This window comes from Anser cygnoides, chromosome 15 (assembly GCF_040182565.1).
Source record: "Anser cygnoides isolate HZ-2024a breed goose chromosome 15, Taihu_goose_T2T_genome, whole genome shotgun sequence".
NCBI lineage: Eukaryota > Metazoa > Chordata > Aves > Anseriformes > Anatidae > Anser > Anser cygnoides.
The window spans coordinates 4,539,476-4,560,107 of NC_089887.1; the positions used below are offsets into that span (position 1 = coordinate 4,539,476).

The 20,632-nt window shown below is 38.1% G+C and overlaps 1 protein-coding gene across 5 annotated transcripts in view; it reads right to left on the reverse strand.

Moving 5' to 3' along the window:
- SDK1 (sidekick cell adhesion molecule 1) overlaps window positions 1-20,632 on the reverse strand; it is a 393,312-nt gene that overhangs the window by 205,732 nt on the left and 166,948 nt on the right. For all 5 annotated transcript variants that reach the window (XM_048061197.2, XM_048061189.2, XM_048061203.2 and 2 more), the window contains one exon: window positions 4,395-4,528. In XM_048061197.2, the coding sequence (XP_047917154.2) occupies window positions 4,395-4,528 (134 nt within the window). The remainder of the gene's footprint in view (window positions 1-4,394; window positions 4,529-20,632) is intronic.

Here is a 20,632-nt window from a genome sequence, read left to right on the forward strand (position 1 = left end):
TTTAATTTTTAGCCCCCAACTTACCCCCCCAACTTTTTTTTTTCTTTTTTTTTAAGCAGCATTGCCAGTGCTCAAGGGAAAAAAATATCTTTGTTAAATGATAATTGGCTTTATTATCATTGGCTTTTCAAAAATGCTGGCTGGCAAGGTTTTTAAAATTTTCATCAGTCTTGTTTTCTGTTTATACAAAGCTTGCATCAGAAAAAAGACATCAGTCTGCAGAGCACTCCGCATCTCCCGGTATTATGAATAGGTGTTGAGACTACCTAATTTACTAATAAATCTATTGAAGCGACATGCATCTCAATATTTCACAGCTTAATAAGGAGGTCCAGAAGCAAGGCCCCAAATTGCAGTTCCAGATGATTAGCGCTGCAAAACCAATTGAAGCAGGAGTATCTAAGCTGTCAGAACAGCTTACACATAGCCACCTTTTGCAAACTTGCCATTTAAATCACTTACCGGGAGACACTTACTCAAGTTTTTCATAAAAATCCTTGGAATAAGCTCTGAAATAGCAGCGCATACTGTTAAAAGTTTGCAAGTGGGCCAGCGGTGCTCACGTCTATAGCACTGCATTGTAGTTAATAATAGAAAGATCTCAGCAGGGTTTTTCGAACTTCTTAAGTGGCACTGGAGTCTTGCCGTGTCATCATTAAATAACAAAACAAGGACACTCGTTGCATGCATTGCAGTGACTACCTCAGCCAGCAACTTACAGTAATAAAAAGCTCCCTATTACTTGTTCTTAAACACTTCTTAAATTCCTGACTTACATACCAGAAACCCTGACAGGTCCATTGGGAAGCTCTTCATAACTCTCTGCTGCCCAGTCTCTCTCCAGTTTAAAAAAGGGAAAAAAATGAACAAAAAACTCACCTTCATGCGTAAGTGACACAAACTACAGAAAAGTGCCATGTATCTTTTTTTTTTTTTTTTTTAAAGTTCCATGCTACAACCAAAGGAAGCTTGCGGCAAGGTTTCTGAGAAATTTAGCTGATATACAGGAGTGTATATCAAGGAAATAAGAGCTTTATGATGGCCTTACTTTAATGAATACTTCCATCTTCAAGTGTCCTGCCAACACTGGTAAGATCAAAAGCCTGCCATTCTATCCCCCTGGCAAGCCAACGTCTCAAGGAAGAGAACTGACCATCTGTGCTGCAATGTCTAACTGTGGGAGAACAGACAAAGAAAAACCCCAAAGAATCAAGGACCAGTTTAAGACACTATCATCAAACCTATCGATGAATAGATGGAAGCAGGGAAGAACATTACAGTAAAAACAATTGGGAAATCCTTAAAGTGCTACTTGTATCTAAGAAAAAAAGATTGCAACAGCTCAGTGACAGGTTAACTATCTGTGTTAACAAGTTAACACGCCTCTGGTCAAGCTGGGAAGTTCCAGTGACGGAGTTAGTACTGAAATCCTCCAAAACAGGAAATCTGCAGAATTTTTGACAGGCAGCAAGTGATGTATTTGAGTCAGAAAGAAACTGATTTTTGTGAATATTACTGCTAGTAAACCCTTGGCTTTCATAGTTGCTTAGCCAAATTTTTCTTTGTTATTAACAAGGTGGATCTACACATGGGTAAAAAAAAAAATCAAGATTTTCATTAGCTTTATATACAATTCAACTGATTTAAAGACATTTTAAATTCAGGAGTGATTTATAACATCTCATTTTAGTTTCAGACATGACACACTGGCTTTTGGATATCAGTTTGATTTCACCAGACAGTTTGGTATATTTTCCAGATATTGCTCAAACTCCATTTACTTCCAGCCACAATTCAAGGCTGTGACTTCAATCTGCAATATACAGGCCCTGCAACTCATGCTCTGCTTACCTTAGGACTATACCTTTCTCTTAGTGTCAGTCTTATGTTTGGGACCAGAACAGGACTGCTTTCTCAGCTGTCAGACTTTGATTCTGCAAACGTGTTTTTCCTGTAGGCTGGAGCAAGTCTGATGCTGATGTCCTTCAAGGAATAACAAGCTGTGCATCTCTAACAGTGTGTTCTCAGTGGATGACTACCCTGGGAATTATCTATATTTTTTGCCGTCTGCCCTCAATAAAAGTGGCAATGTGTGCCGAGTCATGTAGCAAGGTTGCACTCAATTAATATATAAATATACTCACACAGAGATTGGATATTCCACTCTACACTTGAAATAATGAAGCCGGTTTTCTTTGTTATTATTCTTGATTATTTTAGACCTGTCCTAACAGAAGATAACGTGTGCCATCTCTTAAAGTCTGATAGAATTCAGACAGCAACAATTCAATGTAATATCTTCCAGTCCTGTATGTCCCTTTACAAATCTGTTTTCAGATTTTGCTTGCTGGAATTATTTATTACTCTTCCAAAATACACCATTTTCCTGCAACCACTGTCTGCATACTCGATCTTTCAGGACCATATTTTTGCCTGATTATTTCCTATTATTGGACTGAAGGGGTTTATTCACTTGTATCTAACCTATCACACGTTTCTTTTCTTCCTCAGATCAAAGTTCGTGACCACCATGTTAATCTCATTTCCTTTACAGACACTTTAATGCCTTATGGCCAGGGTCTTTCCTCAACACACATAGGATTACTCTTCCTGGCTCAATTTATTAAAATGTTTATTTATCTTGGAGGTTTTATGAGGTTTTGAGGTTTTAAATCGTCCTCATTGATTAATATTTATTCTAACAAGCAAATCCATATTTGGCTTTCCACCTTGCCTCATTCCTATTGTTCACATTCCAGATAGACTTTGCATTCATGGTATCAAGTCCGCATGCATTTAAGTGTTTTCTTTTCCATATGCTGGTATTACCTCCTGCTTTGCCCAGAACTTGTTATGCATGCATGATCACAGACTATTTCTAGCATTAATTAAGATATGAAATTAAAGTGAGAAGTATATTATTGGTTGCATAATACAAACAACACAAATTTGCTTTAAAAACCAAATTACTGAAGTGTTAGCAAATCTCTTTATACTGTCAGAAATAATGTTTACAATCTACATGCCACGGTACACATGGAATTCACACAAGTGGATTTGCAGTATTATTTCCAATTCAGGAAAACGTACAAAAAGCATGAGAAGCTTATTTCATCTATAAATATAGCCAAGAAAACACAGGTTTGTCTCTCCTGCTCTGTGTTCCACCAGGCAGCCTCTGCCCTCCGTGACTCACTACACAATGTACTCCTGAACCCACTAGCAAGGCTTCCATTGTTTGCATAAGAACAACTTTCCCACAAATCTGATGAGGAATTTTACTGGAGAAAAAGTCACATTTTGTTAGAAATTAAATGTTTCACAGGTACATAATGTTTTTGATGAGCTTCTGACAAACATAAGCATATAATCAACAGCAATTTGCTACATTTCCTGCCCCCAAACCCAGAGACTCCCAAGTTTTGCTCTTCTAAAGAAGCTAGCCACGTGGACTGGATCAAACCTATTAATTTCCAAGATCAAAAGGGTATTTTATCATGCTGATTGGCAGAGATCTGAGAGCACTACATCCTCTAGAAGCTTAAACTGAAAGAGTACCCTGTCAGTAACGCTGCCAGCCTCATAGACAATTTACTTAATCATCTCTTCCTTATCTCTATAATCAAAAATAGAAACCTCCACATTCACTCAGGCTAACATACTCCCTACCTCACTCTTACATTAAAGACACCTCTACCAAATGCCCTCAAAAGGAGTCAAACCTTTCTACGTGCTTAAATTTCTTTATGCAAACACATTTACCAAATGGTTTACAATATTTAACATATGCACATTTTACTGATCGTATATGTCAATATATGGTGTGCAGCCATCTTTCTGACCCCATTGCTCTGCTGCTTTTGCTGTAAAACCTACTTATGGAATGCCTCTGTAACGGTAGGTGCTAATACAATTTGCGCAAAGTAAAATAATAAGTAATAACAATGAAATGTGTGTTCCCTGGGACTCCGTGATAACTCCAGGTAAAAATAATGTCATAGACTGGGAATAGACTCATTAATAAAATTGCACTCAGAAGAGTGACTTGTTTACTTACGCACAATGGAAAACAATACATTATCAAACCCTGTATTAAAAAGAAATTATGATCACAACAGCACAACAAACAGCCAGGGATATCATCATGTACCTGCCTTGCACAAAACAAACAACCAGACAAAAGGCTCTGAGGCTGATTTGTCGAGGGCCTGTACTCCCCCAGGTCCCTCTTACTGCACAAGCTGTTCAGTGTGCTCCGAACTAACCAGGAAAAATTGAACTCCTTCAAGGATCCAATCCTTTGTTAGTAAGGCTGTTCTTACTAGGGCAGAGTTTTGGGAATACCTTCTGTAACCTCTGTACCATGGCATGTTTTCTAATATTTGGATACTCACTCGCTACGCTGAGCTGAATCAATGGACTCGTCTTGTTCTCGCCGTTCTTTTCATTGACAGCCTGGACGTAGTAACTTCCCGCATCAGCCACTGATGTTGCTAGGATCACCAGCTGATTCTCCAGTGTTATAGCTCTGTTTAGGAAAGTAAAAAATAGCGTTGAAAGCAAAGAACAGTATTCACTATACAGAAATTGTACAGTGCTTCATACTCAACAGAATCATAGGATATTCATTGGGCATTTAAGGCAAGATGTAAGGTAATCCAACACAGTCTAGCTTCAAACACATTCACAAGTAACACAAGATCTTCAATGCTTCTAGTTTTTTTTTCTTTGTTTAGATCATGTGAGTTGTTTATGGTGACATGCAAAAAGCTATAACACATGAAATCAAAACAGTTTCAATGGTTTTAAGAAGTTACAGATGAAGTGACAAATAAAAATGGAGACACCCTGCGAACTGCATTGTTATGGGCTAATGGTCTCAACAAACATCAGCATACCACAAAGTCAGTGTGACCGAGAACCTTTCCTACAAGTGAAGGCTAGCCTATTAAAAGGCTAACGCTCGGGGAATAACACCACCCAGTTCAGTGAAGGAAAAAAAAAAAAAAAGGCTGCTGAACCCCAGAAGGTAAACTTTATGTAGATATGGTATCAGTAATTATTGCAACACCGCAGAAAAAGAACACTGACAGGTTAGAGCCTAACCAATATCCTCAGATGAGCTGTGTGTACGTAGGGAGGGAAGAACTTTCATTTGACCTAAAGCAGGTGGGAAAGCACAACCCCGCTGTTAGTACCAGCGTAGGCTTGGAAGAGTCAGTAAATGTAATTATATAACCCTTGCTTAGTGCTGCTATACATCAAATGTCTCTATAAATCCCCTCGTAGGCCAGCATTACTCATTTACACTGCAGCAGGGTTGGTGCCTTTGCATTTTAAATGTATTGAATAATCTTTTCCTTGCCTATACAAGATAAAGTTTTAATCCAGAGAAATTATGTAAAACTCTAAGGGCTGAACTGAGCAGGACACAGGTAGCTGAAAAACAGATAAAAGTACATGTAGGGTTCCATAGCAAGCCTGTGGAGCTAAGAGATGACACAAATGCCGACTGGGCCAGGCACAACTTTGGTAATCTGAATGCAAGTCTTGGAGCAAGAAACTCCTACCTGCACTTACATCACTTGATGAGAAGCCCCACTGAGTTCAGCTGTGCTATTAGGCAAATCCTTGAGGATGAGGTTGAAACACAAGATACAAAGTTACACAGGATGAAAAAGTTCGTACAGCAATAGGCCATAAAGAGTCAGATGCCAAGTCAAACTCTTTGTATATTAATCAATCAGTATTGGAATTTCCTGCGTGTCTTCCTCCTGTTTTGGCAAGGTATTGTTAACATTAGTAAGTCACAATTATTTTGCTTTTGAAAAAGCATTTTAAAGCAATGGGGGAAGCCCACTCCTACTGTAGCATACTGTTTTTTTATTTTATGTAGATGACAGCATTGGAAATGAGAAGATAACAGGCTCTACTTGAAGAGTGTTCAAATGCTGTGGGTATCGTTATCACTTCAGTTTTCTAACATGGATACAAAGAACACTGAACTTCTATACAGCTATCAGTAGATACCAATAAATCAAAAATATCCCAAAAATACATAAAGCTATTTTCCAGCACTGATGACGGTACGCGTCTGTTGAATTCAGTCCTTGCACACCAGCTAAAGATTTTGTTTGCATTATCTTTATTGATGGCTTTTATTATAGAAACTGTAAGAAATATCACGGTATGATTTTTTCTTTATTCAATGAACCTGTAATTGCTTAATTGACTTAGAAAATCAAAGATTGATAGATTTACAGAGTGCAGATATAAAATGCAATTAATATGACATTTGATAAAGCAAATAAAGATAAAATTCCAGTGAAGTGCTAACAATTGAATATTAAAAGACTATGCAATTATAGTCATTCCTCCAGTAGTTCTAAAGCATGCAGCATTACAAAGATTCTTTGAAAATACTGAAATACATTTCAGACTACTTTGAGGACAGCTGCAGCTATACTCAAAAGTTTTAAAGTTGATCCATGAACACCAGTGAGATGCACACTGATACTACTGCATCTGTGAGCAAAATAATGTTTGCAAGTGAAATGTGAAGATTTTATGCACATAAGTATATTTGAACTGAAAAAGATCAGTGCAGAAGGGCTTAATATTATATATTGTGTGTTCAAATTAGTGTGAAAAGTTTGATATTAATTTGTATAACAAAAAAATAATTAGAGGATAAAGAAACTGAATTCTTTGGGGTCATCAATTCCACAGCCAAATTAATGTTAAATTAAAGAACCCAAAATGAGTTATTAATAACTAAGAATTCTGTGAAAAATCAAATGTTTCAACTTTGGTTACTAAAGGCAGGAATAGGGTAAGACATGAGCATTCAGAGGCCACAGACTCCGGGAGTTTTCTTTAGATCAAGTAAGAGCTGTGTGCATCAGGAAAATCAATTAGTCACGTTTTAGGGACTCGTTAATGCCAATGTTTCTAAACATCCGAAGATTCATGCCACATCCCTTATCAGGGTTGCAACCACATTTTGCACAACAGCTGCACAGAGCACCCTAAAATTGGCTTAACATGTTCCCCTGGGTTCATTGTTTGTTTCCATTGTCTGTTGTAACTTTTAAATTATGACAGCACCGCACTCATGTTCGAAGGAAAATCTGATTGCCGGCTGCTCAGCTCACTAGAAAATTTGAGGAAAACAACTGCAGCAGATGGAGTGGTCCTGTCAGAAATTCATACCCAGTACAGAATTTATGGAAAACAAATATTGCTTTTAAAAAAACAAATGAACAAAAAAAAACAACACCGAACTTAACTCAATTTAACATTTTCAAGACAGAAGCAACTAGCAAATAAACTAAACAGAGTGATCCCTTGGGGTTCCTTAAGCATAAGAAAGAAGCATTTTAAATCATATATTTTAATAGAAGATATTTTAGAAAATCTCCAGAGCTCAGTGGAAGCCCGTAGGGAACAGCAGCCAATATACAAACAACAACGTACGCATCTGAGTGGTAAGCAGTTACAACGATACCTCAGAAGCATTTCTACAACCCCTTTAGCACAGAAGTACCCACAACCTAGAATAGACGGATCTCAACGGGAAGACAAGTTGTGCCTTCGAAACTGCAAGCCACGTCTATGACACGGTGCCTAACCAAAGGCTATGATCTGCCAGGACGGGAGACTGCAATGATGGAGATCAGTAATTATATATATATATATGTATATATCCAGTTCTTCTAAGTATCTGAAGATGTAAACAGACACCTACTGAGGTTTTCATAACTTCCATTTACTGCAACCAGAATTAAGCACTTGGATACACTCTGGGATTTTTAACTGTAGACTTCTGAATTGAGCTAATACTTTAAAAAAATAATCTGCTGCAAATAATCTCTGAAGTTTGATCTAAAGCTTAAGGAATTTATGTTAATATCAGTGCGACGTGAATCAGGCCAATGGAAATAATGACACTTTGGAAAATTTTTATGGCATTTAATACCATATTTTTTGCTGTTAAAGCTTTCCAGCTCTAAAAATTGAATCATTTAATAAAATACTGGAAATGAACTCTGCAGTATCTCAAATAGGTGCATTTCATATTAAAAACAATTATTAATGGAAAATACCAAAATCTACCAATGGATAATTGTCTAAAGTTAGAAAATAACTCGGTTGTTAGTGTACCAGATTACACAATAAGTAGATAACACCACGTTACAAAAACAACATAAAATGAGAATCAGAGTAACCTGATTAGGCTTCCTCTTAGAAGGCAGCCATCTGTTCCTGAGCAAGGGTGCAATATTTTAGTAAAAAGGCCTTCATAAAGCCTCTTTTCCTCCAGCAAGTACCAATATCCAATCCCTCTCTCCCAGGTATTTTTACAAGACCCATGTCGCCCCCGGAGCACTAACACCGGCATTACTGACAGACGTCCCCGTGGCTCTCTCCTGCTGGAAGAAGAGGCAGACACACCGTAGTTAAAACACAGCTGTTCAGTGAAATCCTAACTTAGAGTAGGGGATGCGTGGCTTAGCAGTGAGCATTTCACCACCCATGTCTCTTCCAATTCTGATGGGAAATTATTAATCAAAGTTATTTAAATGCATGCAAACAGTACTTGTTTTTCAGGACACAATCACACAGGGCAAAATATTAGTGTATCTGCTACAGAGCATGGCCATAGCAACAAAGCAAGAGGAGCTGTGACCGGATGCCAATTTTACAAAACAGCGCTCAGGTTTCAGTTATTTCATTGCAAATCAACTAAAAATAAATTATACTTACTCAGCTGCTGAATATTAAGTACAGCTACACAAATTAATGCATTGATTTTACAATCAATGCTAGTTTATGGCATTGCTTCTCTAACCATGCCACGGCACAACAAGCGATTCTGGACTGGGATTTCTAGTCATGAAAGCAAACCAAGGTTAAAGAAGAACAACAAAACAAGTTGGGATTGTCAGGCACAGGCTGAGCATCACCTTGTAACAAAAGCAGGCAAGCTACTGACGGGAGATCAGGCCGACTGCTTGACTTTGGAAGATGTATTTCCAGGAGTAAACGAGGGACAGGGCGGAATTTTGTGCTCAAAGCCTGGCTTCCGTATTCTCTAGCTCTGGTGTTGGAATTTGCAAGACCTTGGTTTCATAAGGCTACTGACATTATTCCCCACGTTTGCTCATGAACCCATTATGCAAAACCCCGCCTGTGTAAAGCAAATGTAAAGCTGGAGCAGATGTGGACAGAAAACCGTACTTCATCAACCATCAGTGGTCCACTGCCTGACTGGACATGGTATCAAGTAGAAATCTACAGGGTCTGTCTTTGTTGTGGCAGTATAACGGTTTTAGGAATGACAGCATATCACAAACTAAACATGAGTCCGTAACTTCATGATTTACGAAACAGGCAAACCTCAGAACAGGTTGCCACAAAAGCACTGGAAGACTCAGGAAATATTACTGGTTCTAGCAAAGTGAGGCTTCCACTCAGGTTTGGCTATCAAGCAAAATAAAAATAAATAAATAAAAAACACCACACCAAAACATTAACCCCACCCCCTACAAAAACAAACAAAAAAATGGGAGAAAAAATAAAAAAGCACAGTCATCCAGAAGACATGATATACGGGAGAAGACTCAAGAAATCTTAACCTACAAAACACAAAAATTGTCACAAGTGTCTTAATATTTATGTGCAGGACTGCTGCAAAGAAGTATCTCAGATTTAAGCAGAACCATCAAATATTGAGTGTTGTTATAAAATTCTTAGCAGTTTGCCCTTGGAAAAGCTTATTTCTATTCTTTTGAGATAGAGGCTCCCAGAAGGGGCTCTTAGATCAGTTATCTGAAATATATATTTAAAATCGTGCCCATATCAAACAATTACTGGTCTAGAGATAAAACAAAACAAAACCCAAGATAATCACTACATAACTGATCATGAAATAGATGTTAGCAGTGAGACAATGCTACCGATCCAGGAGCAAGCAATTACAACCAGAACAAGCAGTAATATTCATAAGCGCACTGCTTATGTTAAAATGTTCTCTCTCTTCCCCCAGGTTTTCAGCAGCTTTAATTCTTACTTAATACAACTTAATTATTATCACACAACTCCACTCCTTTGACATTTTAAAAAAATATATTAATTTTTAAGCAACAAGACTTAGTGCAGCTGATATAAGTACCTGTGTGCCTAGATGGCAGCTCTGAGGGGTTTTGTTACCCAGCCACACTGATCAATGTCTGAACTGCAACAGCAGTTCTCAAACTACAAGTAAAACCCAGAATTTCAAGATAAAACATACATCTCAGTCAACAACAGAAACCAAAAACTTAGAATAAAAAAAGTCAAATTTTCTCCACCTCCTTGTCTTCCCAAATTCCCAATTCCCAATGTACTGGTGTGCAAACAGAGCATCTATTCTCTCCTCTCTCCAGTTCATCATACAATCAAAACGTTGAACTCCACTTGCGACATCACTATTTGTTGCTATGGCCATAGCTAGCAACCACTAGAAAGAGAACTGGTGGAAAGTCTTAAATATGATTTTTATTTTTTATTTTTTTATTTTTTTTACAAAACATTGCAGTTAGAAATTATCTTAAGTTGTTGATCTACACAGCTGGCTGGTTTCACTGACAGCAAGCACAAAGACTATTTGTAATCATTCGGGATTTTATAGCCCAATTTACAGATACAAACAGACACGAATATTGCTCCGTTCTATGACATTTCTCCTGAACTGATTATTCAAGGTGTTGTGTTTTTGTGTGTTTGTTTTAAAATGCTGATTTTTTCCCTTTCCTTCTCTGTGAAAGGAAAACTTCTGTTATTAAATTGCATCTTTGCTTCTGATAAAATATGTCAGCATAATGGTACGTGGTATCATGGTTTGTAGTTAAGTATTAAAGTTTTCTGAAGATATAATAGTCTTCATACCATTATTTCACTGACAGGTATACTACTGAATAAAAACAAATGTGAGGCATGACTGTGAACTGCACTAAAGATAAAACAAATTAGCAGTGGCACATTCCTGTCACAGGGCAACGCACTGAAAAGGTAATTGATTATACAACAAAAACTTCAACCTCTAAATAGCATATTTAACAGATAAATTTAGACATGCCATAACTTTGCCTACTTAGATGCTCCGAACCTCTGCTTATTCATGTTCCTGAATTTGCCCTCAGCCATATTTCTGCCATTCTGTGCTTGATTCCACACCTGTCTCATTTTAAATCATCTTTTTCACTAGCTGAGAATAATATTTGACATGGCTGTTTCTGTATAAACATACCTAGTCTTGGTGACCCAAAAGACTGCGTCACAGCAACTAAAGTACCCACACAGTCTGAAAATAAAATTTCAAATCTTGGGTCAATGGAGAACTCTTTCCAATACATTTGGTCCGTTTTCTCATACTACAATTCAATACAATTCATACATTTCAAGCTACATAAATGCACATGAGGATTTTTAAAACCAATATACCGAGTACATAGTGCTTTGACAAAAGTCTGGCTATAATCACGAAACCCAATGGCAGCTGCCTAACAGTGATGATGAAACAGCCACACACATTGTGGAAAAGGATCACAGGAGCCAATGGCTTTGTTTTTTTCTTTTTTTCTTTTTTTTTTTCTTTTTTCTTTTGTATTTTTTTTAAAAACTAGTGCCAGGAAAATACTAGCCATTCAACTGTTAGGTGGTCCAATATACAAGTATGTTGAAATAAATTGGAGAGTTTCATTGGAAAGGAAAATTTTTACAGCTGTAACTTACTGCATGCTTGTTTCGTTGAATAGTAGGGAATGCTCCAGAATTAACAGCTGAGGAGTCCATCACTATTTACATGCATTATTACTCCTTTTAACAGCACAAAATCTTTGTTAAAAGAGAATGGATAAGTTAAAAAGTTGTAAGTGACTCAAGCATTAACCTTTACTGCTGCCACCTGTACAAAGAGCAGTGGTACTAGGCAGCAATAAAGCAATTTGTTTAGCCAAGTTTTACTATGAAAGATAATTAAAGATTTAGTGCCCTGGATCAATATAACAGCTCATGCTATCTATGTACAGAACTGCAGTTTGCTGAGACCAGCATGTGTGTTATTGCTGCAAATTCACTGTACAATTTTATTACACAATATCTTGGAGGTTTGCTGTCTACATCAAGATAGGGATCTTGTGAAGTCATTTCTACTCACACACCATTAAGACATATATTATTGCTACACAGTGTGAATTGAGCAGAGGCCTGGGAGCCATGTATATCCAGTATTTTGCTGGTGATACATAGCCTTGAGTTAGTTATTTAGCCTTTTGGTCTCTACGTTCTGCTGAGAGAGAAAAAGGATAATACATATATTTCTTTTTTTTTATGCTGAAAAATTTATCTATAAGCTTAAATAGTTAATAACTCTAGCACTCAAAAGATGTAAAGGATTATGCAAGTGCTAAATCTTAATATTCTTTACTTTCCCCTTGCTTTTCAGTTTAACTGTATGGCATTTTGTTATGACTTTAGGCAAAACAACTTCTCACCTACTGACTTGCAACTACTTGAAAATCTCCTGAATTATACAGACCGAGCAGGTGAGCATTGCTTTCAAACACTAGTCTTCTAGTATCCCACGGGACTGTAGAGTACATCTCTAAGCAGAATCCCCTCATATTTAAACCTACAAATCTGTATTGAGTAACAGCTGCATTTAGTAACAGATGCATCTACCACAGACACCATAAAATCCTGGTTATTATTGAGAATAATACAGCAGAAGAAATTTCAAGTCAGATAATCACACACTTTAATGCCATTAATGCAAACATTTCAAAGTACTTCAAGTTAGTGACAATAAAACAAAGAAAACACTAATAAAAACAGTACCACCATCCCCACAAATACAACTCCAGCAGAAACCTGCAAGTAAGCAGTGACTCCCTGTATCTGCTGTAAATAGGCAACGCAATGACAGAAAAGCAAAGCCAAGTTGGATACATTCAACCATATGCGGAACATCCATATGAAGCCAAACACTAGAAACTTTGGGATAAAAAAAAAAGAACACAGAACAGCATAACATCCCAGTGGCTTTTATGTCATGGCTTGTATCCAACAAGATTTCCTATCAATACTGTAGGAAACAGACCAGAACAAACAACTGGAAAATCCTATTCTATCAATAGCTTTTTATCTATTGTTAGGTCTGTGCCATACACTGCTAATTTCAAAAATAACACAAGCTAAAAAAAATCAGAAAATATAATTTTCTAATAAATGAGGTAATCATACACGAAGCTATGTCACAGCAAAGCTGCAGAACTCAAGAAAACGGAAAGCAAAGTCAAGAGAAGCTTTATGTAAGAGGCTGAGAAGACAGATGCAGTGGCAGCTAAACCTCACCCTTTGACCATCCCTTTCTCAAACTCCCCAAGCATCAGTACCTGCGTATGCTGAAAAGAAAGGGGTGAGAGGGGCAGAGGGAAGCTTTCCGTAGCCTTTTGTTTTTACTAACTTATTAAATATACTACAGTACTGCATATGTTAAAATCTATGAAACCCAGTAAGTGCATTAGCATCTTTTAAAATAAAGCATCCTGGAAGATAGCCTTCAGACATTCAGAAGTATAACTCCCTCTTGGGATCCATTTGTATTTAGTATTTGAAACCAGGCTACAGCCCTCGACTCTAAAACCCATAAAGAAAACTTCAGTAGCCAACTAAAATGTAAATAATGCATTATTCAAAGAGCAACAGGCCACAGATTTTTTGCTTTCAACTTGGGTGGTGTTGCCAAAAACAGGAAGATAGGTAACCTATCAAATCCATTTATTTTTAAAATTACCTGAAATCAATACACAGGCGTATGACTTACTGCGTATTTGACTTCTGAGGCTAATGACACAAGTTTCCTTGTGGCGGGGCAGCAACATATATTCAGGCCTTCTGGTTGTAAACCTTAAGCAAGTTAGGAGGCCAAAGCCTCTGCAGTAAATCCTGCCAATCCTCTGGTAGAATGACAGCAAATTCTACTTTAAAAATAGTCCCAAAGGTAACGTAGAAGGAAAGGACTTCAAGTCCCTTCCATCCGATACTGAAGCTGTAAGCACCACGCATTCCCTCTAACAAAGAGCAATACAGAGTATGCATCCGAGAGACTGCCTTGTTTACATTTTCTGGATGATCCATAAACACTGTGCCTATGGAGCAGGGAAATGAAACCCCGAATTGTCAGTAGATGCAATTTTGTTTCTTTGATTTTATGGCTACAATATGCTTTGCAGAGCATTTTTATTTTCAGTGCTGAAGAAATACCCAGCTATGAGTTACATGGCACAAGAACTCGCAAATCCTGGGAAACACGCATGCGAATTACCTGACTGGCTTATATGCCTTACATCGTGAACAGAATGCTCAACATCTTGCCGATGCAAGTAATTCTACATAATATTTAGACCAGAACAGGAAACCTCTGATGCCCCCAAAGTCTTTACTGCAATCTGTCTTCACATATTTATCTCCCTACTTGCAGACATTCCTGCTGCAGAGGTTTTAGGGATTTGCTCCTGCAACGCAGCAAAATGCTGCTCCCCGTGAATCCCCTCATCTGGAGAAGAGGTGCTATTACTGAGTTAATGGACAGTAGGCACAACAGTTCCATCACCTTCAGTTACTGACTCTCTTTATCCACTTCACTCTGTAATGAGGATCTCTACTTGCTCACATTCTTGTAACAGCAGCATCAGCTATCCCCTAATCCTACAATACGTTAAAATCAGAAGATAGATGCAGGAAAACATTAAAACGCCCTTATCACTTGGCTGCAGAGGTATAAACTTAAAATAGAAGATTGTTTTTCAGTTGAAAACAAGCAAATAAATACATTTACTTAATTTTCTTCTTAAACAATCCTTATAGGAGTTGGAAGGATCCTTTGATTACTTCTGTAAAGATAAACAATGAAACATTCCATTATATCTTACCTAGGTTAGAGAGAAAAAAAAAATCAATTCCTTCCTGTACATGTTTTTCCCAGGTGTATTAACACACTTCTTTACACTCAAGAACCAACTTTTATTACGAGCCGAGTGGGGAGGGTAGTGGGAGACAGAGAAAGAAAACAGAATGAACAGAATGCTAATGAGAAAGAAAAATGCAACCCCATTAGCCAATCCCTTTAATTAGACGTGTGCCTGCATTTTTAACTTCCACGTTCTTAATGCTGTCGTTACTGAATTCAGAAGACGGAAAATGGAAATAATGCTCACAAATAAACCCTGCAGACTACTTTGTTAAAGGAAATAGGAAATAACAGGTTAGTTTTCACAAGATGAAAATTTGACATAAAAGAATGACATACAAGGATCATACGACTGCCAGAGCGATGAGGCTGGAGAGAGCAAGATGTACAAACTTCAGAATGAAATATGGAAAAAAAAAAGCTAATAAATAGGAGATATAGAACAAGGCACATACACTGGATGCTTAAGTAGACTTCTCGTTTCCATCTCTATACTCTTTATATACAAAATTAACAGCTAGAACATATTTGGCTATTCTACAACCTTCCCAAATCACGTAAAACAATCAGAAAAGTTAACATTGCCAACAAGCCTCGTTAACTTAATATTAATAGTGAAGGAGTGTTTCTCGCAGGCTTGTAGTACTTGGTCAGATAAATTCCCAGTTGTTGTTAAGATCCTTTATACAAAAGACAGAGATAAGTTTACATAGTAACCTGTGTTTTTAGACAGCAAACACGCATTGTGAGAGTGCTAATATTTAACCGAGAACAGAAGCTGAAGCAGGATTGTAACACTTCTTAAAGCTAAAACAATTACACAGCTACACTAGCTCTCAGTTATTCAGTACATTTAGGTCTACACATTAGCTCAATATACTCTCTGCGAAGTTAGGCCACTGGGGGGGGGGGGGAAGTCATGGCATGGCTCTTTTTTAATGGATTGCAAGTGTGTGAGAATGAGCAGAAGAGAGGCCACACATCCCCAGTAAAACGCGTAGGTACAGATCTTAGGAGATGTGTCTGAGCTGCTTCTTGACTGATCCTTCTGCCAGCCCATCTACTGAAGTTCCTCCTTCAGCTCATTCAACAGGCTGAGTTTTTGAAGTAGGCACTTCAAATCCAGTTTCCCAGTGCTACAAATAAGCCAGCAGTGCCTACACGAAGACAGAGATTCTGTAATCACAGAATCAAGTTTCAAGACTTAATGATACTGCTCCACAGATAAGTCCAGTGTTCTTAGTTTAGACAACTTCACCTAAAAGGTACGGAAATAATGCACTTCTTCCCTCTGTCTTTACTCTTTACTACAGCGTGGCAACTTCAGAGGACTGTTTGAGAAAAGAAACCAAGTTACCTGCAACAGCAGAAGCAGCACCAACACCACCAGCACCACCTTGGTGGCTTCCCCCCAAAGATGCAGAGGGACTGTCAGCTTAAAGAACCTCCTCACCCCAACAGCACTGGAAACAGGGAGGGGGGGGGAACTCTCCACCAAAACCAAACACTTTGGTAGCAGATTTTTCTCCCCCTACTTTATTATTACTGGTGAGAAGCAGAATCTCCAGTGCCTCAAAGGCATGTCAAAATATGCGTTGGCAATTTCTATTGCGAGAATAATGCTAGTTCAAAGCATATCCCTAAGAACCCAAATTCTTTTCTTACATCCAAAGTAATTGGAGGTTTACCAGAGCTACCTGAAACCCTGCTCTCCCCCCCATCCCTAGCATCAGTTTCTGCTGCACCCACCGCCAGCCCAGGACACAGCCTGTGCTGCTCAGCCCACGCTGCATATCCCAACCCCAAGACAAGCCACCAGTGATTCCACTTACAGGAGCCTGCAGCAACACATAAAGGGTAACACTAAGGTGATCTGTGAAGATGGATGAGCAAACCCCAGTGCTCTGAATTTCAATGCTGTGCTGCTTTACACCATATTTCATCCATTTAACGTAGATCTAAGAGAGATCCTTGGGATTGCTTTCAAACAAGAATGTACTTAACGAGAAAAAGGACATAGAACAGTTGCTGAAACGCAATTGTAATTCTACATGCCTAACATTTCCATTTGCATTATTTTCTGCAAACATACACATGTAATGCCAACAAATGCAAAATTGCGCCTGTTTGTTGTTAAACTGAAATTACCTCATGGGGTAAAACAGTGCAGAGGCCAACCAGTGAGCATTACAACAACAGCTGCTGTACTGCACTCTGCTTCAGCAGCACAAATATAGCCCATATCGCAAAGTAGCACCCGATACCAAGAAGATAAACCTGCTGTTCTGAACAGCACAACTAATAAGCCCTTTTCTCTTACAAGTTGCGTCTTGTGCCCCTGAATCTCCCCCTGACCGTACAGCCTGCCTCTCTCAGAGCTCAGCTCAGGTGGACCCAGCAGGCAGCATCCTTCCTGCCAGTGGGGTACCTCTGGGGCTTCTTCCCCAGCCCCCGATTCACAGAGAGATTGGAGGAACTTGTCTAAACCCTCTGCTCAGTGGGGCTAACATCAGCCCACAGATTAAAATAAAGATTTGTAAGAACAAAACAGAATTAGATGCGGTGAAGAAGAACAAACAATACTGCAAAAGTTTCAGTCTCATAGGGGAAATGTTTGTAAACACGTCCCCATCCTACCAGATACCATTTGTTTCCTGGTAGCTACATTACTTTGCACAGTATTACGTTGAGCCTTATGGATAACCTCTTTACCTCTTTATAACAAATTCCAGTGCTCACTTCTCTGAGCAGAAAGATACAGAACTGAAATTCGTGCTTTTATGATTTTTTTCACGTCTGGATACAGGTTCATATATACTTCTGATCCCCAGATATATAGTCTATATATATATAGAATAGACCTCTCTATATATTCTAGATCTATAGAACAGATATATAGTCATTGAATTTATCCTTATTTATATTCTGTGCCCATAATAAGAAACCTATAGTATATTCTATACCTACACAACAAGTTTCTGTTCAGAGGTTTGAGTTACAGAAGCTAAGCTACTATTAATTTAAAAAATAATAATAATCAAATTATAATTTCCTTTGGTCTTTTTATTTATTCCTTACACTGACTGCATTTCATTCTTTAAATAGTTGTTTCAAGAACTCTGGGGAGAAGAAAAATGTGCTACTGTTGATGATACGCCTGCCCTCCTCTATAAGCTTTAGGCTTTGCTTCCAACAGCCAGATAAGTAGCAAGAAAGTGGAAGGTTAAAAACTTTGCAGTTCATCTCTGCCAAAACAGTAAAAGAAAAATGAGATTGTTGAATAGCTGACAATGACTGCAGAATCAACACAGCAGTGGTCTGCCTATAAGCTGCAAAGGACAAAACTGAGGCATCTGCTTAAAAGCTTACACCAACTGTGGGAGTCGGTACAAAAAGAGTAAAGGAAGCCACAATAAAACATAATTGTTACATGAGCTATAATTATGGCATTATTCTTTGGCATATTCAATGTTGTGCACATTAAACGTTGTACACTGTGAATATTTAATAATTATATGCTTACTCAGAGCACTTAATGTCCTTAAAATGCAGGTATTTTTCATGCATTAAGAAGAAATTACACATAATTTTTGTCCTAAGGATCTGCAGTTGAAATAGATGGACAGCATTCTGAGTGTCTTCTGCAAATGCAAATCTCAAAGCTTTGGAAACGATGGGTGTTTACAGCCAATGAAGTTCTTTTTGAAACAATAATCCACCACCTTAGCCTCAGGAAAGCAAAATATAACCTTCCAGTGGTCAATTATGGTCACCAAGAATTCTTTATTCTCATACTTTAAGACTTACTGCTAAACAGCTACCTCCAGTTATACTAGTTGTACTGGATCTCCAAGAAGTTTAAAAAACTTTAGATAAATACTAACACTCTTCAGTAGTAACAAGCAAAAGATATATTTTGTCAATACGGACTAGCAAGAAGTATGACTCACTAAGTGCCAACATAGCATAAAACATTGTAGTTTCTACTAAACTATTTTTCTGTAAACCATGCAGCCAGCAAACACATAAAGACGACAGATTTTGGTATGCAACGTAGCATAACAGGGGCCATGCATATCATTTTCAGTGTGGTATAAAGATACAGGTGAAAAATTACTAGATTTTTCTAGGTTTTACTACAGAAAATATTAGCAAAGGGTTTACTACATTCTGTGCACTGCATCTTTATCTGAATGGAGAGCGCTACAACTAGATGTACCTGATTTTTATACTAGAAAAGACTGGCATTTTTAAAGAGCTTCTTTAACTTTTTGTCAACAGCTTAGGTTGTGTTTTGCTCAGAATTTTTCTTTTTCCAAATACTAACCTTTAAATCACCACAAACTCAAAACAGAAAAAACAGCCTCCAAGACTACTGGTTGGTTCAGCGTATCGCGATGAGAATCCTACAGGTCTTACAAATGATTTCACTTTAGCAGTGAACTGCTGATAACTATTCTCAACGTGCAGTTTTTCAGTTTTCCACCCCCTTCCTAATAACTTCTATCAGACCAGACTTTCTTATGACTTACAAGGTAGTATCAAAAGCCTCACTGAAATCAAGATACGTGACATCTGTTGCTCCACTCATACCTACAGAGCTTGATACCGAATCACAGAAGGGTTCAACACAACCTATTTCTGGCATATATGCATATATATATATATATATATATATACACAGGTTGTTAAATGACCTTTCTCTTTTGTTTGAGGGGAATAGCATTAGTTTCTTTGGTTGCTTTTTACGGTATTTTTCCAGGACTGAAAGGTAAGCTGACTGGCATTTCATTTCCAATTTTCTTTTTCCCCTTCTAGAAAGCAGGCATCACATTTCCTTTTTTTTTTTTTTTTTGCTTCCCAAACTCACATTCTGCATTCTTTCCCAAGAATAACTGCTAAAAATTCCAAGATCATTCAATGGCTTGCTACATAACCCAGATAAAACCTCAGATGGCCTATTGATTAGAAAATATTTAAGGTATGACATCAAGTAAGAGGGAGGGTTATTTATGTAATAAAGATGAAATATTGCTTATTTATAAAAGCACCATGATCTCATGGTTTTTATTATTACTCATTTCCATTTTAATATCTCAGCATCTCTGAATGCTCTGTCATTCTAGCTAGCTGGAGAGCTCGCTCAGCCCTCTGGATCTAGCACTTCTGATCCTCAGGATATGGTTTGAGGCCTTGGAAGGATATTGAGTTAAAAGGAAAATTAGCATGAACTAAATTAAGCTTTTCACTGCATGGTTTACTTTTTTAAACTGAAACTAAATCATGCTTGACAACATTCCCCCAGATGCCTCCGCAGCTTTTCTTGCCTCTCTCTGAGCAATTCAGCCATGGGTGCTCTGTGCACGCGCCGCTTGCTCTTTGCTGCGGCTGCTCGCAGCTCTCCAGCTGGGCGACTCCCATCTTTCAAGAGAAGTCCCAAGGTAAACCTCTGACTGCAGGAGCTCCTGAGAAAGCAATTTGGATGCTTGCTAAGCAGAGCTGCTAAAAGTATCAGTTCTTCATCCCATACTTCGTAACGCTCCAGATCAGAAGAGAGGATATGAAGAACCTGAAAACCAGCGAGAGCTTTCTGCCTGTCCTCAGTGGTGCCAGCAGATC